This window comes from Tachysurus vachellii, chromosome 12 (assembly GCF_030014155.1).
Source record: "Tachysurus vachellii isolate PV-2020 chromosome 12, HZAU_Pvac_v1, whole genome shotgun sequence".
Taxonomy (NCBI): Eukaryota; Metazoa; Chordata; class Actinopteri; order Siluriformes; family Bagridae; genus Tachysurus; species Tachysurus vachellii.
This window is the reverse complement of record NC_083471.1, coordinates 9,318,372-9,340,518: the sequence shown is the minus strand read 5'-3', so window position 1 is coordinate 9,340,518 and position 22,147 is coordinate 9,318,372. Positions and strand designations below refer to the sequence as shown.

Sequence of the window (22,147 nt, the reverse complement as noted above, 5' to 3'; positions counted from 1 at the left end):
GCTTATCTCCACTTGCCTCCAAATGTTTTGGCACCCTATCTTTCTGTCCACTTGACTCCAAAAGTAACACTGACCCTTATGTCCACTCGCCTCCAAAAAGCACCGGCCTTTGCTAATACTTGCCTTGTCAAAGCCAACATCAAAGTTTGTCGCGACGAACTTTACAAATCTAGTTGTGTTTGCCGACTTTGACCTGTGCCTGTTGTTCACGAGGTTGTTTCAATAAAACTGCAAATGGATCATCAGCCTTACGGCGCGTCATTACACTCAGATGCTTTCTGTGAGTTTTAATTGTTATCTTTAGGTGTGGATCTAACATGATCTTTTGGTGGTTATCTGATTAAATGACTTCTCTTGTTTACTGTTACCTGTTTACTAAAATGTGTTCAGCTGCAGATTCTCTTGTGCCAAAAAACTCAGTGTGTTTACTCTAAGGTTGTGATTGTGTTGTCATTTTATTTAAAACAATTGACATGAATACATTAAATACATGAATACATACAATCTGGATATTTTTAATTCTCTTAAGTCCATTATTGTGTGGTAAACATTAGCATTTTAATGTATGGGAACTGTAAGAAACTGTGATTCAGAACAGTATAGACACAGTAGATTTTCTTTTATTAATTGTATTCTTTCAAAGGGTACATCAATTATATGTACATAGGTATTAGGCAATAAGAAAACAAAAAAACAGAAACACAGAAGACAGTATACAACAACTTGAGGTAAGGGAGAATATATGTGTGTGTGTGTGCGCGCACATGTGCGCTTTTCTATTCATCTCTTTTCAAGCATGTAGAGAAATTTGTTAATGTTGTGTGTACATCTCTATTTTGATGATGATGATGCAGCTGCATTGCAGATATTTTGTCAGATATTTAGTCACTATCATATTACAGCCTGAATTGCTTATGTTTTTTATGGCTTGTACTGTAACTCTCTCCAATCCTGAAGTGTACAAAACTGAACATTATCCTCATACATTCTGTAATCACACAATACGTCATGCTTGGAAACTTTTAAAAGTTGTGTTGTTACACACAGTGTGACTGGACACATAACTACACATTAAATAAAGTGAATAAAACTGTGCAGGTCTCAGGCTGTTTAAATGTCTTCACCTTTTATCAGTAAACACTTGAATATCAGCTGAATAACTCACAAGTTAATGATGGGTGAAGAATAAAGGAACTATTTTCCGATGATCTGCATACATATACATATATATATATATATATATATACACACACACACACACACACACACACACACACGCATATACACACACACACATATATATAAAAATAAAAACTCTATCATGAGATTCAGTTAAAGGTGAAGGAGACCGTCTTAGCATGCAGACCCCAGTAACTCAGAAAGGTTTAGTGCACTCTCAGTGTGTAAAACATTTAAAACTTAAAAAAGCAGGTACTGTCAGCAACGCATAGTAAAAATAGACACAAATATATATAAAAATAAAGTCAATGAAAGCAGATATCTGCTGCTACACTCCAGTGTGAATATCAGTCCCGTTTATTCCTGTTATCAGGTACTTTGGGAGTCTTCCTCGGAAGAAGAGGAAGGCTCTGTAGGTGATGTTTCTGAAGGAGCTGCAGAGAAAGTGGACCATCTGTTGAAAGGTACAAGGTCATTGCATGCTTAACCAGGGGTAGGACAGAGATACTGAGCTTTACTGGCATCATTGAGTATGAGTGTGGTTTCAGGTGTGCAGAAGGAGAAACACTCAAGGGAGGAGCAGAGTAAGAAGGAGATGCAGCTGATGAAGTTTCCAAAAAGTCTTCAACACATACTTTATAATAACACAGTTAATCATTAGTATTTGGCTGTGCTGGAGCAGTTCTGAGTCATAGAAGATATGAGAATTTAGCTCAGTGGTATACATTACAGTTTAAATGGCTTGGAGTTTAGAGATAAAAAAAAAAAAAAAAAAAAAAAAACAGTGCAGTGCCACCACCCATGGCACGTGGTTAGCTTTAATGTAAGATATGCAGGGAAGCAGAGTATTTTTAGTTAAGCTGGGAAAACCAAGCCAGTTACAGAAAAGACATTTATACAATTTTATATTTTACTATCAGATTATGGCTTTACAAAATTGAATAGTATATTCCTCACAATTCTACAATAAGTCATGCTTTTTCACATTGTGTACATGTTACAGTTTGACTGGATATATAGCTACACATTAAAGTGAATTAAACTCAGGCTGATTAAATGGCTTCACTTTTTTATCTGGAAACACCATCAGCTGAATAACTGCACAAGGTAATGAGTGAAGTGAAATATAAAGGAACTTTATGACTTGGTGTGTATTAACTCTTAATCAGGCTTTTCACAATTAATACTGAGATATATGATTAAAGTGTTTATGGCACATGAATACCACCAGTTCACAGCAACAATAATCAGAAAACATACCAGAGCAGTTAGATCGTGCTGTTTTCTGGAATGTGCAGCCTGTGGCCATTTCTGTGGGTGGTGGTATCCTCCATGGGAAAACAGGAAGTGAAGCTGTGTCGCCTACAGGTACAGGTTCAGAGTAATGTCACCGGGCACAGAGGAAAAAAGGGTTGGCGACGTCCTCACAGGAGAAGATGCGGAGAGAGGTCCCATGGACCTACAAATTCAGAAAGCTCCAGAATAGTGCTCCAAAAATCGTTAGGTAACAGACTTTAAAGATACAGGTATCTTAACAGGGTGAAATCTAGACCCAGATGCAGAAATAACACAAAAAGCGTGTTTCTTAAGAACAATAACAAACTACAAACAGAAGGCAACTAAAATAACAGAAAACAAAACAGAAACCAGGAGATACAACAACAAACAAAATCACACAAAAACAAAAGGACTCGAGAAACCACAAGTCCAAGACAACCGGTGTATATAAGGAGGACAATCATTGAGCTACAAGGAACAGGTGTGCAGAGGGGGGACTGCATTAAGGATAGGGCTGGGCAGACATGTGAACATACAGTAGAACATCAACAAAAGCACATGGCACAAGACAGACAAAGCCTGCCAGTACGTCCCCCTAGTGTTCAGACAGCGAATAGTCCAAGCCGTCCAAGACACATTGACTGTACGGGAGACCAGATCAGGCCGCAGAGGAGCTGAGGCAAAACTCAGAAGGCTGGCAATGCACAGCATTGCTATCTGTCTTTGTCAGCTCGGATTTCCCCAAGTCGTTCTGAAAATAAAAATGGAAAGCATGTTAGTTCCTTTGTCACACAAACACCTTAGAGTTGAACACCCATAGTGCCCCATGGTTCTCTCTCCTCTCTATTGTGAGGGAAGATAGTGTTTCCAGCATTGGAAAATTATACACATAAAACAAAGAGGTTCCTGGAACCCCCAATTGCAGAGGTGGTGTAGTTTGATTACTAACAGGGTATGCTTAATTTATTAATTCTCAGTAAAACTATCAATATTTGGTTAGTTTCTGGCTGTTTTTCTACAAAACTATTAAGTAAGATGGCAAAATCTCAAATGACACTGGCTTCCCAAGAGAAAAAGCTAGAGTCAAAGATCCTAACTCTGTTCCTGAGAAGGAACTTTGTGTCATTGTTGCTAGCAAGCTAAAGCTACACCTTAGCTTTGTCAGGGAATGGTTAAAGGAAGAAATTGCATTGATTGCGGACAGACTGGAAGTTCAAGAAAAGGATGTTCATCAAATTAGAAACAAATTTGACAACATGCAGACAACCCTGCATCATGTAAAAAAAAGACACAGTGGAATCAAAGATAAATGCTGCAAATCCCAATATCCGACTTGTGGCGGTGAAAGAGGGGGTAGAAACACAAACACACACACACACACACACACACACACACACACACACACACACACACACACACACAGGTGCTGCACATCTTTAATACTTACAGTTTCCTCAGGGTCTGTTTTTTCCCGGTTATGAGACTTTTTATGCTGATTCTTCATCACAAACACACCAACAGTAACTATGATCACTAACATGAACAGCCCCACAGTCACTCCAATCTCCAAGTAACACTTCCTTACTGATTCTGGCTGGACCACTGTAACACACACACACAAAATGTGTTTTGCTTATTGGTGAATTATCTGTCTGAGATGGTGTACAACTAACTTTACAGCTCTATATCTCATACATTAAAGGTAGGGTCTTCGTTGTTTGAAAGCCAATGTCGACATTGACATAGTAACAGCATTTAGCTAAGGAGTTATTGACGGGAAATTCAAATCTGTGAATATGCGGCCAAATTCATACTCCTTCAGTTCTCTCCAGCGCTGGAAAGCTGATCCTATATTTACACGGGTCCTACTTCTTGCCTTATTGTAAGACTTTCTTCACTTTCTTTCTTTGTTTTTATCCTCTATGTCAATGTTAAAACGGCTTTCTGCTAATGTCACACATGCACTCTCCGCCCATATTGACAAGACCCGCCCCTTTCTGCTCATTGGCTGCACGTTAGTCTTGTTTTTGTTTAGTTTGCCGTCCCAATGCAGTTTTCTGAAGCACTCCACAAACAACAGAGACCCTGCCTTTAACTATAACAATATTATAAGAGGAATGAGAATCTAGAGCCGCTGAGGGCTCCTGGTTATAAATAACGTTCATATCCATGTTGTCTTTTCCATAGTATCATAAGAAACAATTTAATTAATAATGGTGAATGTCAAGTAAAGCTCTAACAGTGAAATGTGTATGAGATAATTTTTATTTGGACAGTTTGGACACACACCAGCAGCCTATTGGACGAACTGTTAATTTTCTACAGGTGAGGTTTCCACTACTAACTGCAGTGTTAAATCAGTGTTAAGTCACACTAACACAATGTAGCCTAAGGCAGTTTCATTGAATTTAGTGTAGTGTATAAGCTGGTAGACGTACCGTTCACAATGAGTGTGTATATATGAATGACTTCCTCGTTCTTCCTGTCCCGGATGGAGTAAGTACCACTATCAGTCATGTTCACGTCTCTCAGTATAATGTTTGGGTAACTGAGTGATGCTCTGTGTGTGTATTCAGGTTGACAGTGTAGTGAGCGTTGAGTCACTGTACAGATCTGAGCACCGTATAAATCAGCTGACTCTCTGGCTTTATACATCACCTCCACTGGCTCTGGTATGGGCAAAACCATCACTAGAGCCTCACCAGGGTTTAACTGAACTAAAGATGTCAAAGCTGAAATACAGAATAAAAGAAGGAAATTAAACTGCAAGTAAATATACAAAAACTAAATGGAACTAAAACTCTGAATGGTTGACAGTCAGGAGAACTTACTTTCAATGATGAGACGCACATCACATGCATCTACACCATCACACACACATGTGTATAAGGCACGATTACTGTAGTCTACTGCAGTGATAGTGAGAAAAAGCTGTCCCTTCAGGTACTGATCATGAGACACTTCATATCCCTTCTCTGACCAGCACTTTGTCTTATTACACTGTGCCAGTATATTGCCTGGATTATGGAACATGGTCCATGTGACAACACCAGGACATTTGTAATTGCATGATAGTGTAGCAGACTGATGTAGTTTTGCTGTTACAGAATTGGAGGCCAGTGTATTTGCTGAAAGAGACATAAACACCTTCATCAGTCTTATTCGGAGAGATCAAACTCCTGAGCTAACACAACAGAAGAACTACAGCAGAAAACAAATAAATGACTAAAATATATTTTATTATTAGGAGGTTAAAAAAACTCATATAGTTATTGGTTATTAAACTAGATTTAATACTAGTTTTAGAGTATGGAAAAGTAAGGCTTTATTAAAGCTTAACATCAACGTCTGATCTCACTAATACACTTGTAGCTGAATAATCAAAAATACACATCATACCAGTGGTGAATGTCAGGAGGAACAGGACACTGTAATGAATGCAGCAGGAATGTCTCATGGTGGAGGAGACACAACACTGAGTGGAGTAAACCAGCAGAGGGATGCTGTAATGAAGGAGAAGGAACAGGACGGTTCTGATGGAGACTGGAACAGAGGAGCAGAATGTAAATCAACTCCACACTGCATTACTGTATACCACAGCATTCTGACACAACGTTAGTAATATGTGGTCACAAATATGAACACACATGAAGTGCATAACATTTCCATCAAAAACTAACATTTAATGTTAATGTTCTAAGTACAGAGTACTTACAATTTATAGAATTACATTTTAATTCATAGTCTATGAAATCAGCAATAAGCAAAGCTAAACAAATCAAAATAATTAGATATAATTTTAACCATTTGCATTTTATATTAATTAAAAAGTTAAATGTATCTCTGCAATAAGAGCTCAAATGTATAAGGAATAAAAATATTAGGTCAGATTTACTACATGTGCATTGCAGAGATTAATTAAACATCATGTATGATGATTACTAACTCAGTGAATTAAAGGTTTTTCCTCCCATATGAAATATTTCCCCATATCATTGTATCCCAGCTGATGTGGAGATGTTAACTCCATGCTCATGTTCACTCTGTTTGACTCACTGATCATTTCAGTGTCAGAACAAGACTCATTATTTTCATGGACATTTTCAGAGCTGTTTCTCAAAACAGGCTGTAATTAAATCGTGTGAACGATATAAACACACAAACACGAATGAATGAATGAATTTGTGTTGTTTACAGTACTGTATATTCTGAGCCGCCATTTTAAACCTCATCGTCTTCATCGCATATTTTCACACCACACTACGAGTTCACTACAACGTATTAACACGTGAAACACAGCTCACTTCTTTAAGCTGCAGTCTCTTTTTCTATATCATTGTAATATGTGTAATAAACTCACCGTGTAAACTTCACATTCCTAACGTTTCTTTCCGCTTTGCTCTCGCGCTGGAACCAGTGTTGCCAGATTGGACTAAAGATTTCCAGCCCAAATACAGCTTAAAACCCGCCCATTTAAAAAAAATAACAGCCCAAAATACATACTGTTATTAAAACTGTTATAGAATAAAACACACAATTTTTTTTCTTATTAAACAACCAGACTAACAAATCGCACATTGGAGAGCACCAGGCTCGCCCCAAGTATATCCAGTGCATCTTTTTTTTTTTTTTTAAATATAAATGATAATTTTAATAAAACACAAGGTCTACATCGGAAACCTCAGAAGGGGACAACGTTTTTTATTGTTCTTGTGCTACTATTGTCAGAACTACAGTTCTTTTCTAATAGGCCAATTCTCAAATCATTTCATTATACTTTTCTTTTTGTATTAGTAGGCTACTTACAAATTTGTGCTTAATTACCAACTAATTAATTTTTTTATATTATTATTATTATTAAAATTATTATTATTATTTAACTTATAGACCACTGGGGCGAATCAACATGAATTCTCGTTTTTTCCTTCTTTTAATTTTAAATAAAATAATGACTGAATGATACACTGAATCGTCACTAGACACTATATCAGCTATTACGTTTCAGAAATGATCAAACTTCAGAATTGTACATCAAAATAAAACTGTAGGCTAATAGCATAAACACGCTTACCTTTTAATATGAAGTTAACGTAGATAATCCCCGCAGAACTGATGAAAACGTCTTTAGAACAATTCTAGAACTATTTAATAATAGGACCAACTTTGTACAGTCACAACCAGTTTGATTAATAGATCGTTGAGCCAAATCTCTCCAGCAACTGCCTGGGAGGTTTGAATGTTGCCGAGGTGAACCCATTTCTGACCAGGCACATCCATGATGCTGGAGAGTAAAGGTAGTCCCATGCGATTCCTAGTGTCATCTTTTAAAAGCGAGATGAGGGAAAATGCCCGCTCAACATGGGCATTGGAAACAGGCAGAACAAGAAGTCTTATGGCACCTTGTGCCAATTCCTGGAAACACTTGTGCCCCCCTGCATCTTTAAATGCTTCGACTTTGAGCCAAAACTTGTCAATTTCCTGATCATCAGAGAAGTTTGCGGTTGCCACATTCCTCCACTGTGTTTCTAATGTACCAATGGGGCACGAGAAAAGATCAGCTGGCAAGTCCTTTACTCCAGGCCTATTTATATTGGACATAACAGGTTTCGGGCAGAAGAGCTCCAGTTTGCTCAGGATTTCCATTGAAGCAGGTAAACACAATTGGTACTGCTTTAAAGTTCTTTTAGAAAATCCATACAACGTGAAGAAATTCTCTCCTTCATGTCTGAGGCTAGCCTACTTTCCTCCAGTTTGTCCATAAATGTGGTACCCAGGTCTGCATCCAGAGGGGATAGGAATATGCCAGACTGTGTGAGGTCAAGTTCACGGAGCTGCTTGTGATTACACAAGATGCTCTATTTAAGAATGCGTCTCACAGTTGTCATGTACAGCCTTTCCAAGTCTCTAAACACACCGAGAGAGTTTCCTGTTTCTAATTGAAAGCATTTATTTATAGCTTTGATTTCCATCAGAACAGGCTGAAGAAAGTACATGTAAAGGAGATTAGTTTTGTCATTGTACATTTCCTTTAAAAGCCGAGCAGTATAGCAGTGTTCTGTGCTTGAAGCCATGTTAAAGTGCAGTGTGAGGGCATCTTTTTGATCCACAATGCGGTTAATGCAGTCAGCCATCACAAGCCAACGGGTACAGCTTGGATTAATTAATTTCAAGGGGCAGCCCCCGTTATTGATAGTCTCCTATATGTTCTTGTACTCACACTGCCGCTTTGCTGAATGTGCGAACCAGTTGTTGGTTTCTCTAACCATGTATTCTATGTTGCTTGGAAGAAGCTGCATTGCTTTATTTGCAACAATGTCAAGTGAATGGCAAACACAGCGAATAAGCTGCAGGTTTGGCTGTATTTGTTTAAGTAGGGTGAAAACCGAGTGTTTTTTTCCAACCATTACGCTGGCACCATCTGTGGCAATGCCCATCATGTTTTTAATCTGGAGACCGTTCTTTGATAGAAAAGCGACAACAGTGTCTGATATGGCTTTAGCATCAGCATCTGTCAGCTCCAAGATATGTACTTACAAACTTGCTGTGTTTTTTTGTGTGGTATTTCACACAAATGCAAAGAAGTTTGTTCACGGATATGTCAGTGCTTTCATCGAGATACAGGGAATATGGAGACTCCCCAATATCCTCCACAAGTTCTTCTCTGAAGTGTGGTGCAAGGACAGATTTGATAATGGCTGTACACTTTGTCCGTTGCATTTGGAATGTTCCTATCTCATCTGTCAAAATGTCCACCGCATTTATTGAACTGTGACAAGCAATGTAGGCAGCGATTCTAATTTCACGGCGCTTTTGGTCATCTTTGATCGGACACTGCCCTGCTGCTCCCGCTGACACAGTAAAAGTTTTTATACTTGGTGCACAGCGCGATTTGTGTTTTTTTGTATTAGCATGCTCTTTCAAATCATTTAACTGTGCTCTGATTTCTGATTTGCAGTATTTACAAAATGCCTTTGTATCATTGCCTACCACAGGTGTAATCCATGTTTTTAAAGACGGGTCGCTCTCCCATTCCTTTCTGTAGGACTTTTTATATTTACCCCACTTTGGCATGATGATGATGATGATGATGATGATGAATGATGATCACTGATCATGATAATGCAGTTTTGACGATATAACGAATTAGCCTACAACAACCCGCCAATCAAGCTTGAAGTTTGAACTTTAAACCTGAACCTTATTGGCTAACCTGAACCATACCTAATTTAAACGTCATCCTACATTATATAATTTATTTTATAGTTAGTTTTCATTAAAAAATAATAAAGAATACTGTTTATAGTCAAAAATAAAAACCCGCCTGTTGCATCAAAAACCAGCCTAAATTTTAAAGACCCGCCCAATGCATTTTTTTCCGGTCGGACGTGACCAAAAGGAGCCCAATTGGGCGGGATCCAACATGTTTCAGGTTATTTAACAACAGAGGAAAAGTTTGAAGTGTCTGATTTGATCTTCAAATGACGTCATGTTGAGAATAAATGTTTACTGCACTGAATTAAAGTGTGTTATTGCAGTTTTATTGCATTATTGTGTATTATTGCAGGCTGTGAACACAGATAAATAATCAGCTGCATATTAGGTGTAGACGATCACTTGCTCCCTGCTCCCTCCTCATGGACCACTCATTCCTTCCACGACAAAAACTGAACCACAATTTTACATAATTACATGATTAGAGTCATGATTCAGTTCAGATCCATTTGTACAGCAGTTTTAACAATAAACATTTGCATAAAGAAGCTTTACAGAATCCTGGGTGTGGATGTAGATTAGATTGTGATTCATTCCAGTGTACAGATGTGGAAGAGGAAATACAAACACAACTCACATCTTCACAGAAGGTTTAGTACCAGCAAAAATGTATTTACACTTGAAGGTGTGAAAAAATTGAATTTAATTGAATTAGTAAAAGTTTAATAACAACAATAAAACAAAACACATTATAGTAATAAGAATAAATTTTAAATGATTTGTTCTCTCCAAGGCAGCATAGGAACACTGGAGATGGCAGGAATTGTTTAGAAATGTAATACTGTAAGAGATCTTTTGCTTGATTCTGTTAAAACACATGCTCAGATGCTTTTTGTGAGTTTGAATTGTTATCTTTATGTGTGGATCTAACATGATTTTTTTGGCGGTTAACTGATTAAATACCTGTTTACTAAAATGTGTTCAGCTGCAGATTCTCTTGTGCCAAAGAAATCTGTGTGTTTACTCGAAGGTTTTAACTGTGTTGTTGTTTCGTTAAAAAAAAAAAACAATTGACATGAATACATTAAATACATGAATATATACAATCTGTATATTTTTTAATTCTCTTAAGTCAATTATTGTCATTATTTAGGCTTTAATATATTGTCTAGGTCGGATAAGCGGTAGAAAATGAGTGAGTGAGTGAGAGTGAGTATATTGTCTAGGTAATGTTGTATTAAAGGTAATGTGGTCTAAGGTAATGTGTCTAAGGTAACACTGTATTGGAACTGTGAGAAGCTGTAATTCAGAACAGTGTAGACACAGTATAGATTTTCTTTTATAGTGTGTGATTGCGTGAGTGAATGAGTGTGTGTGTGCCCTGCGATGGGTTGGCACTCCGTCCAGGGTGAATCCTGCCTTGATGCCCGATGACGCCTGAGATAGGCACAGGCTCCCCGTGACCCGAGGTAGTTCGGATAAGCGGGAGAAAATGAGAGAGTGAGTGATTAATTTATTCTTTAACAGGATCTACTGTTTATATGTACGTAGGGATTAGTCGGGGCAATAGAAAACAAAAAAAAGGAAACAGAACCAAAACCCCCAAAAACCCAAAAACAATTATTTATATTGACCCATAATAAAATGTTCTCCATTTACCCCACCAACTATCTGGATGATCACTGCTATGTGGTTTCTGCACATGCAGATTCAGTCATAATTACAAAGAGAATCTGATTACTCAAGAGGACTCTCTAGGTTCACTGTCACTTTTAGAGTTCCTTAGTGAGCTACAGGTTAACCCACTCTGAAGTTGTTAACCTTCCAAAAAATAAATACCAAAAATACAAATGCAGCTATGATTAATCCAATGAAAATTCCAAGAAACAAACTTGAATATGAAAATCGATTCTCGAGATCCGGTCGTGGCTGGTCTTCTGAAAAATACATAAAAGTGGCATATTCAAGCAATGACCATATTTTACCATTTGTCAAATATGTTGTGACATGAAGGAATAACCCTTACAGTGGGTGCTAACAGAATTGCAATTGGTCAGAAGGTGTTTATTAATTTTCTATAACAGCAGATCTGACTGTAGAGCAGCTGCAGATCAGAGGGTTATATTAATGCTCTCGTTTTTATACATAATCATTTCTGTAGTAATTATAGAAACTATGGTTTTAGTATTAAGCACTTTCTCTCTCTCTCTCTCTCTCTCTCTCTCTCTCTCTCTCTCTCTCTCTCACACACACACACACACACACACACACACACACACACACACACACACACACACAAACAAACACACACAAACACACTGTAAACGCACCTTTCACAGTCACATTGTATATGTGAATGACTTCATTGCTCTCCATGTCCTGGATGATGTAAACTCCACTATCAGTCAGGTTCATTTCTAATTTAAGCACCTGCTTTATCCGTTGTGTGTACTCAGTTTTACACACCAGTGAGCCTTTTTCCAGTATGCAGATCTGTTGACTGGTTGGATCATATATCACATTCTGGTTATAAATCACTTCTACATTCTCTGGGATGGGCAACTCCATGAGCAGATTCTCAGCAGGCTTTAGCTGAACTTCTTCCCTAACAGCTGAAGAGAAAAAAAAGATTTTTTCCCCATCTTATTAAACCAAGCAGTCCCTGTTTAAAAGAACAAGTGAGTACACTTACGCTCTATCATGAGATGCCGATGACATTTGTCTCTGTCACCACACTGACAGGTGTACCAGCCACGCTTATTGTAATCAACTGTAGTGATGGTGAGGGAGAGATTCCCCTCCAGGTACTGATCATGAGACATGACATATTCATTGCTGGGCCAGCACAATGTCTGATTACACTGAGCCACAGTAACGTGTTTTTTATTGATCCATTTGGCTGCAACAGGACATTTCCAGTTGCAGGAGAGAGTAGCCGATTTATGAAGCTTCACCGATACAACGTCTTGAAGATAGAAAGAAAGCAATTCAAAAAAGACAAAAATATAAAACAAATCAATCCCATCCATTAACAATTAGTACAATTTTGCACAAAGATAATTATTTTAAAGAAATTGAATAAATCTAACATTCAATCTTAAAACGTTAATTAACTAAGAATAACAATTGTTATGCCAAAAAGGGTATTTTTTTGCTAGTCATCTGGGTAATGCTATTTAGTGATGAATATTGAATAAAAAACAGATATTGACTGCAATCATTGAGTACTGGATTGAATTTCTTAAAAAAAAAAAAAAAAAAAAAAAGAAACATACCTTTTAAATATAATGTATAAATATGAATGATTTCATTATTTTTCTTGTCCCAGATGAGGTACAATCCACAATCAGCAAGGTTTACTTTCTTCAGGATCAAAACTGTGCCTCTCAGTGATGTTCTCGGTGTGTATTCAGCTTTACACTCTAGTGAGTGTTGAATAACAGTGCAGATCACTTCACCATCTGGATCAGCTGAATCTGTACTTTTGTAAGTCACCTGCACTGGATCTGGTATAGACAAATCCAAGTCCAGAGATTGACCAACCTTTAGATGAACTGGTGACATCACAGCTATTGAGGAAGAACGGTCTTAACCACAATGATACAAAACCTTCTCATCTGAATCAGTATATGTTTATCAGCCCTGGCTGGTCAGTAGAAATGGTGAGTAAACTTACTCTCAATGATGAGACGCACCCTACAGATTTCTGTTCCAGCACATTCACACGTGTACAAACCCCTGTTGCTGTAATCAGCTGCATTGATGGTGAGAGACAAATCTCCCTTCAGGTACTGATCATGAGACATGTTAAACCCCTCCTTTGACCAGCATGATGTCTGATTACACTCAGCCACATTAAGAAATGGTTCATCAATCACAGTCCATCGGAGTGAATCAGAGCAGTTCTGATTACAGGGAAGAATCGCAGACTGATTCAGTTTCACCATTACAGAATTGAAAGCTGGAACAGGACCTGAAATAAAGAGAGCAAAGTCCTTGTTAGGAAAAAAGTGTGCAAAAATTTTTTGTGTGTGTATAAATGGTGGCAGGACACTTTATTGTATATACATACTGTTACATACTGTTTTCATGTTTATTTCTTTTATGTGCGCAAGAATTTCAAATGCATAATTTTAATATACAGAGGGTGTATCAGTGAGATACCAGTAAGAGTAAGCAGTGAAAGTGAGAGAGTGAAAAGTGAAGAGTGGTGTGAAAGTAAAGAGTGAAGAGTGGGAGTGAACACATAGTGTGAGTTGTGTTTTTGTTAAGTTTGTGAGCTTCTATAACAGAAGAAGTAACGGGGATGTGCAGTGAGGGTGAGCAGTGTTTGTTTATTGTTTATTGTGTGTAGTGTTTATTGTGTAGTGTATAGTGCTTTTTGTGTAATAATGACTCTTACCAGAGGGGAATGTGAGGATGAGGAAGAAGATGACACAGTGATGAAGGCTGCAGAACTGCATGGCTGAGGAGACACAACACCACCATCAGCACTGCACAGGTGGCGAATAAAGGCAAACTGATGTACTCCTATAGGGACAGGTATGTAACACACACACACACACACACACACACACACACAGTTGTCCATCATTCAAGAGAAATTCAATTCATGTGGAACAAAAACTAGCCAGAACCTGTCAGTGCTGTGTTCACACATTTAAGGAAAATATGATGCTCTGACACTGAATTTTTTTTAGAGAGATTTAAAAGCCTAGAGTGTGTGATAGGAAAGCTGAACTTGATCACAGTATTAACCTTATTCTTACTGCTGTGAATAAGTTGAAATTAAACAACTCTCTACCCCATGTGCAGACGTTTGGATCAGAGTAGAATACATTTAGACATACATGCAGATTATTGTGAGGAAATACAACAAGACCATTTTGTAAACAACTTTTGTAAATGTCTCAAGACATGTTGTAATGACTATTGTTGATTACATGAATACATGTTGTCTAAGTTCATGTAGATTTAAAAACGTGGTTAAAATGTAATGTTCCTTTAATGAAACGTAATGCTTCACGTGAAACTGGAAGAGACGAAAGCGTGAATGTAGAACTGTGGGACAAAGAGCAATATGGACGTGAACAAGCTGTGACAAGCGTCTTATTGAAAAATGTAGAAACTCTGCATATGTTCCAAGAGGCATTGTGGTATTCTTGTTGTGGTATTTTGTGTTAGTCTTTTTATGTGCCTTCATGTATGTAATGTATTGTGTTTTGCTTTATTTTTAACGATATGTTATGATGTGGTGAATGGGATTTGTTAAGGGATGTGTTTGAGTATTATATGTCTTTATTTTGTAATGTCTTCGGAAACTACAGAGAGAGAGAGCAAAATAAAATTCCAAAAGACATCTGTATGATTCCTGGATGTTATCTACTGTATTAGATCAGTGCAGCTACTGTATAGTGAAAACATACTGTACCACCAAAAACAGAGTAAAGAGGGACAGCAGTTCCAAGAGAAAAGACAAGATCACTGGTGTGGGCGGAGCTTTGGTTTTCTGATCTGCAGAAGAAGGGAGTGTTGGCTTCTGGCAACATTGCTGCATCTTACCAAGAACGGGCTGCGTTCACTTGCTTGGACTACAGTGCTGCAAAATCTTTGAACAAAACTTCAGAGTGCAGCATTGCTTTACTATGTTACTCTCTACGGTCAGTAGAGTGCAACTGTATAAACTTCAGACTGTGTTTTATTCAATTATAAGTTTCTTTATTTGAATCTACTATACCAATGTAGAATACTATATCACTGTAGTCAAACTAACTATCATTATCATCTTGCAATTTAATTGTCATTCTTGCCCTGCCAGTGATTTTGACTTCTCTAATGGTAATTTGAGTCTGAGGTAAAATGTATATCAAAGTATATCAAAGAAGTGCATTAACGTTTTTTTGAGTAAACAATTATGTGGCTGTGAGTGGTTCAGTGCTATGATAGAAACCTGCCAACTACACCAGAATCCGCGCAACTGCACTCACATCAAACCAGCACACACAGTGTACGTGACACACATAGAAAGAAACCACCACCTGAAAAGAGAGAGAAAATCCTTCCACCCATAGGAGACACCAGCCACTAGGGCAAAAAAAAAGAACAATCAATAAATAAGAGAGCTTCAGTCACAAAAGAAAACACTTCAAAGAAGAAAAACATAAAAATCCCCTTGAACAGACTTTCACTAATAATATGACCATGAATAAGAAAACCCCACCATAATGTTACCTTCCCAGGGAAGGAAACAGCTTATACTGTAAACGAGGATGGCACAAACAGATCATGGAATGTTACACACAAGAAACAATTTGCAAAACTGCTAACTGCACATGTCTGTAGCCAAACAAAGGAATAACACAGATGTAACGCATCCCGGCTACTACCAATTGGCGTTTAAAAAGGAAGCACGCGACTGTCAATCATTCATACACTTAATTCCTTTCCAATTACTATAATATTTCTTCTAAATTGCTCTGTCAAAGTCTCAAAGGGTATGTCAGTTGATGAAGAGAAGTAAATGGTTCTACTTCTGCCCCTTCTAAGAAAGAACTAAGAAAGTCTTCACAAGAAAGGAAATTAACACAAAAAATGCTGGAGCTCAAGCAAAAAGAGTTTTCTCAGAAAGAGATTAAATGGATCAAGCTGTATAAAAACTGGAAAAATCAAATCAGAGATATATGTTTCAAACTAAAGAATGAGTGCTCTGATGAAGACAAGTAAAATGATGGATGCAGTAAAAGGGCTAAAGGCACAAGTAAAAGAGGTGTATGAAAACATTCGATCTCAAACAGCACCTTCTACTGAAATTAGAAGGATGGATATGGTGCTGGAAAAAGAGTATACCCTGTCAATATTTAGGAGTACAAATTTGAAATCTACTGTGGAAAGTAACCATTCAAAATGATTTTCTGACAGCTTGAAACAATGCTATGCCATCAAAGGGCTCCATGTGTTAAATGACTGTGAAGAGAATCAGAGAATGCAACAAAAACTCCCTGATTGGGTAAAGTCTCAGTGGAATCGCCATGTCACAATTCTCACAGTTAGGAGAAACAGAGGAATACCATAAATTCAAAGACTTTGCTGATTTTTGGCATAAGGAGCAGAAGAAGCATGCAACCCTGTAACATGTCTTGAAGTCTACTGAAGAAAGGCCCAGAGATGCAAAGCGTCAAAAGTCCAGTGCGTTCATCACAAATGTAAAGGCATCTGATAAATTCTGTGCAGTGATGAAGTCAAACAGTGCTGCTAAAAATAACTCCAAGGAATCAAACAAATTTAGAAAAGTAAATGTCTCAACCTTACACTCAAACCCAGTTCCATGCCTGTGTTGTGGAGAAAGTCATTCCATCCACAAATGTCAGACATTTGCCAATAAGCCAGTGGAAGATAAGAAAAGCTTCATATTCTATAACAACCTCTGCTTTGGCTGTTAAAGGAAAGGACATAATTTGAGAGACTGCAAGAGGAAGGTTATTTGTGGCATTTGCAAGAATCATCATCCAACACCACTTCATGAAGACCATTCCTTTGCTGCAGCAGACACATCCCCTCATGCTATCCAATCAGAATAAATAACTTCTTCCCTTTCAGAGGTGATGGTGGATTTCTTTGAACATAACTCCTGAAAAAGAAATCTTGATGTATGCCTTATTGGCCACACATACAAAGAGGTATGTGAAGATATAGGGGCAAGTTTAGAGCTGGTCAAGTTGAAGCTTACCACAGTGATGGGAAAGGATTCCATTATTCAGAGAGAAAGACTCAGTGGACTTAGAGTTAAAGGGTTTTCCTCTCAAACTCTTGTCAACTTGCCAACTGCTTATACCAGAGATTTCATTCCACTTCCTACCTCTCAAACTGCAAAAGGGTGGAAACATTTAAACAGTATAGCTCAGGAAATGCCAAGGCTGATGGATTGTAAAGTCAGACTGTTGATAGGTTATGACTGCTCAAGAGCGCTGGCACCACGACAGGTCATCACAGGAGTTGACGATGAGCCCTAGGCCATAAAGACAGATCTAGCTTGGAGTGTTGTCAGTAGCTCACCACAGGTTGCAAAGTCGACAGAGGTTGTAGGTCTGTAAAATTGTGTATCTGCAAGGACTTGAGTTTCCAAGATGCATCACATCTGAAAAAATGTGTAAGAACCAGAGAATTGACTTTTCACTTTTTCGATGACAGTTCGATTGATATAAATTTTTCGAAGCAAGCAGCCATGAGTACGGTTAGTGCTCATACATACGATTGTTGTGTGAAGACAAGGTACACTCTCTCTAGTCGTTGGTAAAGCAAGGGTTGCACCCACTAAAGTTCTGACAATACCCAGGCTTGTGTTGCTGGTCCACTGCAGCTGCAGTGGTTTCCTCAGCAGTCAGCAGTACTGTATGTAAAAGGAAGACCTAGAACTCAAAATCGACGGACTCAAGTCAAAAGTCTACAATGACAGAAGGTTTCCGGTTTCTGTGGCCAATAGAGTCAGACAAATCAGAGAAACATCAGACCCTGCACAGGGGCACTACGTTGATAGTGATCAAACTCCAAGACCATGCTTCCAGAGGCCCATAATGTATCAGAGTTGATCAGTTCAAATTGGTTTACTGGACCCAAGTCTTTGTGGTAAAGAGAGATTGTCATATCAGAGTCAACTCCAGAGCTCTTGGTCCTGAAGTGAAATTGACACAGGTACTACAAACCAAGCTAGAAAAGAACAGATTCAGGACAGATTCGGTCAGTTCTCAAAATGGTATACAGCAATGAAGGTTGTTGCTCGGATCCAGCGACTATCAAAAGGAGACAAGTCACAAAAGCCCATAAATGTTGAGGACTTAAAGAAAGCAGGTACTATGCTTATAAAATTGGCACAAAAGAATGCCTTCAAAAGAGAAATAAAAACATTGATTCATGGCAAACTGCCAAATAATAATCAATTGTTCCAGCTTGACCCAGTGTTTCACAATGGTGTTCTCAGGGTAGAAGGGCATTTAAGGAAATCCTTTTCACCTCTCAACTTGAAGCATCCATTAATCCTGCCAATTAACGGTGTATTGACACATCTAGTTTTGGGTCACTCTCTTCCAGAGCAATTCACGTAGAAATGCTGGAAGACCTAAACACTGATTTTAAAAAGCACTGCCTTTAAAAAAAGCCTTTTTTAGCAATACGTGGGGCTGTAAGGAAGATCAGGTCAGATCAAGGCACAAGCTTCATGGGGGCAAAGAATAAACTGACAAAGTTGTTTAACGAATTGGACGAAGAGAGACTGAGTGCTTTCCTATCCCAAAAACAATGTGACATCATATTTAATGTGCCTAATGCCAGTCACATAGGGGGTGTTAGGCAAAGGCAGATCAGGACAATTAGGAGTGTTTAAGCTGGGTCCTTTCTCAAAGCAGATTAGATGATGCTTCATTAAGAACATTCTTCCACGAAGCCACGTCCATCATATATAGTCACCCACTTACCACTGATACCATTAATGACCCAAAGAGCTCTGAGCCAGACTATTTGCTCACCATGAAAGCTTATATTCTTCTGCCACCACCAGGAAAATTCGTAGCAGAAGCACTGTATTCCAAAAAAGATGGCATAGAGTACAGTATTTGATTTACCACAGCAATTTTGGGGTAGATGTAGGAAAGAGTATTCGGCAATCATCACAGACAGTGCTGGCATTCTGTAAAATGAAATGTGAAGATCGGAAGTGTTGTTATTCTTTAAGAGGAAGGAATTCAACGCAGTGACTGGAGACTAGGAAGAGTGCTTGATGTTTTTTCTATGTTAGACTACTACCACTGTATGGAATAAAAAGGTTTTTAAAAAGCTGTAAGAATCTAATTAGACAGTGTTGCTAAGCCTAACATCTCCGTTCAACTTAATTATACTACATCTGTTGACTTTATACAATACTAGAATATGGTGATGAATCTGGGGACCTGTCATGATGTCATGAATAAGTATGGTATAATCAAATAAATAACATTTCAAATGGTCTTAATAAAAGGCAATGCCTTATTTCTTTAGTGTATAATATGCAACATTTCCTTTACATGTAGATACTTAAACCATGGACAAATTTAGAAATGTAGTACATGTTTGAGGTTTGAGGTGGATTACTGCAACACACTGCTGGCAGGTCTACCTATGAACGCAATCCGTCCTCTGCAAATGATCCAAAATGCAGCTTCCCGGCTTGTTTCCAACCTGCCAAAGTTCTCGCATACCACCCCACTGCTGTGATCCCTCCACTGGCATATGTTAGCTGCATGCATCAGATTCACAACACTGATGCTGGCCTACAAAGCATAAAATGGACCAGCTCCCTCTTACTGTACCTCAAAGCCCTCATCACTCCTCGCACTGCACCCCACACCCTCCGATCTACCAGCACTGCTCGACTGGTTCCACCGTCTCTCAGGGTAAGAGGCAAGTATACTACAAGACTCTTCTCTGTTCTGGCACCAAGGTGGTGGAATGAACTTCCCCAAGGTGTTCGGACAGCTATTTTCAAATGGTGGTTGAAGATCTATTTATTCAGGAAACACTTCAACTAGCAATTCTTTGCCTATCTTTTACATTTATAATTTTAAAAAAACTTTCATTGAACAATGTTTTAAACTCATGGCATCTTAAGTATGTAACTGTGGGGGGAGCAAGGCACACGGCGGCGCAGCCAGAGAGGGCCGAGCGACGTCCACAGCCGAGCTGAAGGGCCGAGCGACGTCCACAGCCGAGCTGAAGGGCCGAGCGACGTCCACAGCCGAGCTGAAGGGCCGAGCGACGTCCACAGCCGAGCTGAAGGGCCGAGCGACGTCCACAGCCGAGCTGAAGGGCCGAGCACAACCCCAGACGCACACCGGCCAGATCCACCCCCAAAGTCCAGGAAAGGGAGGGCGGGAGGGAAAAAAAATAAATCCTCCACAAAACAGGGAAGTCCAAAAACAGGAAAAAACACAGGCCTGCGACACCCCCCGCGGACAGGAAGTGGGGCGACGTCCTCCACGGAAACCAAAAGTGAAGCGACGCCCCCCACCAAAAAGTGCGGGGCGATGTCACAAGACACTGAAAAAACAGAACAAACCTTGGGCTGGCGACATGGCCCGCAACCAGGAAGTGAGGCGGCGCCCCCCGCGAAAAAACCAATAGTGAACCAGAATTAATGTATTCAATGATAGAGATTTAAGCACTTATGTACGTCGCTCTGGATAAGGGCGTCTGCCAAATGTAATGTATTGTAATGGTCTGAGTTCTGTAGCTCAGATTTATACATTTCTAACTTGATAGACATTTCTAACATTTCTAACATTTCTAACCTTATTTTGGATTTTTTGTTAAAAATGAAAGGCTGAGAGACACTACTCATAAAGTCTGTTTCTCTTTGCCTACAGAGGCCCTGACGTAATAAAAGAATGTTTGATTATTCACATTCTTATAAATGTGACTGAATTGAGACAAAACAACACAATGGCAGATCAGATGACATTTCAGTATAAATCCAGAGCATTTATACAGCATGTCACTGCAGGATTCATACAACCAGTTTATTCAGAATCTGTCATGAAAATGAATGAATGCAGGTGAAAATCATCATGTGAACATAAACACTGAGTTCAGAGATCAGAGTCTGGGGAAAAACTGCAGGAGGAACAAAAAGTGATACGTCTGTATTTAAATAAAATGCTGTCTTTTACAAAAAGATAAATAATTCCTATTTGTTTTAAGAAGTCACAAAGCAGCCTCATTCTAAACAGATATTTATCTTCACTTTTTTTTTTATCAACATTAAGCATTTATTATTATTTTCTGTCTGATATTTCTGTGATTTTACACTGACACTTTAGTTATTGTATATTAACAATGTATATTAACATATAAAACATATTCCAGAGCTTTAACTGCTCTCTGTATTATGTGCTCTTGTAACATTAGGTATAGACCAAATAACCTTACCCTGTGAAGATCCCAGTCCTTTTCCCTCTCAGTCTAACAATAGTGAAACTTTCATTTTATTCTGTGGCTGTACAGACTCCACCCTTCTCATGAACACACACTGCTACTAGGTGTAAAACTCAGTTAATTCTAAAGTAATGTGTGACAATTGATTAAATCAGTTTATTCAGTTTCATATTTGTCTTGCAGTCTTGCATTTGTCAGAATCTGTTAGCCAGAGCGACTTACAGAAGTGCTGTGAAGTGTCTATCAATTATTACATCAACAATGGTCCACTATGACGTTTAGTACCATCAGGATTGTTGTCCTTCTTTTGAGGTGACTGAAAACCTCTCAAAGCATTTCAATACAATGGGGGTGAATGCAACAGCGAGGACGTCATTCACGTATGCTGCAGTAAACTGCTTAGGCATCATTATGATGGTTGTTTTCCTCAGGCATGTGTGGATGGTAGCCTGGATTAAGTGACAGGATAAAATGTTTAGTAAAGACCACAGTAATTCATCAGAAAAGCCCATTCTTCTTT

At 38.6% G+C, this 22,147-nt stretch overlaps 2 protein-coding genes across 3 annotated transcripts; both read right to left on the bottom strand.

Annotated features, from left to right (window-relative positions):
• Positions 1–586: 586 nt before the first annotated feature.
• On the bottom strand, positions 587–6,866 carry LOC132854515 (uncharacterized). The gene is made up of 6 exons (XM_060882974.1): positions 6,818–6,866; positions 5,857–5,990; positions 5,289–5,585; positions 4,896–5,189; positions 3,905–4,059; positions 587–3,208 (listed from the first exon to the last, which is right to left on the bottom strand). Exons 2-6 carry the CDS (start codon positions 5,912–5,914, stop codon positions 3,116–3,118), a joined length of 897 nt encoding a protein of 298 aa, XP_060738957.1. The 5' UTR covers positions 5,915–5,990; positions 6,818–6,866; the 3' UTR covers positions 587–3,115.
• A 3,546-nt stretch (positions 6,867–10,412) lies between these two features.
• Positions 10,413–21,651, bottom strand: LOC132854732 (uncharacterized). Of its 2 annotated transcripts, XM_060883316.1 has the most exons (7): positions 21,622–21,651; positions 14,072–14,199; positions 13,346–13,642; positions 12,945–13,238; positions 12,362–12,634; positions 12,000–12,281; positions 10,414–11,606 (listed from the first exon to the last, which is right to left on the bottom strand). In XM_060883316.1, exons 2-7 carry the CDS (start codon positions 14,130–14,132, stop codon positions 11,467–11,469), a joined length of 1,347 nt encoding a protein of 448 aa, XP_060739299.1. In that variant the 5' UTR covers positions 14,133–14,199; positions 21,622–21,651; the 3' UTR covers positions 10,414–11,466. The 2 variants fall into 2 exon arrangements, with proteins under 2 accessions (XP_060739300.1, XP_060739299.1); XM_060883317.1 differs by lacking the exon at positions 21,622–21,651 and having other exon boundaries at positions 10,413–11,606.
• Positions 21,652–22,147: the final 496 nt, after the last annotated feature.

Coding starts and splice junctions, on each gene's coding strand:
- LOC132854515 (XM_060882974.1), bottom strand. CDS start 5,914: ATGAGACATTCCTGCTGCATTCATTACAGTGTCCTGTTCCTCCTGACA. Junction 5,190..5,288: donor TGTGCGTCTCATCATTGAAA/GTAAGTTCTCCT, acceptor TCTGTATTTCAG/CTTTGACATCTTTAGTTCAG. Junction 3,209..3,904: donor AAACAGACCCTGAGGAAACT/GTAAGTATTAAA, acceptor TTTTATTTTCAG/AACGACTTGGGGAAATCCGA.
- LOC132854732 (XM_060883316.1), bottom strand. CDS start 14,132: ATGCAGTTCTGCAGCCTTCATCACTGTGTCATCTTCTTCCTCATCCTC. Junction 13,239..13,345: donor GGTGCGTCTCATCATTGAGA/GTAAGTTTACTC, acceptor CTTCCTCAATAG/CTGTGATGTCACCAGTTCAT. Junction 12,282..12,361: donor TCGGCATCTCATGATAGAGC/GTAAGTGTACTC, acceptor TTTTCTCTTCAG/CTGTTAGGGAAGAAGTTCAG.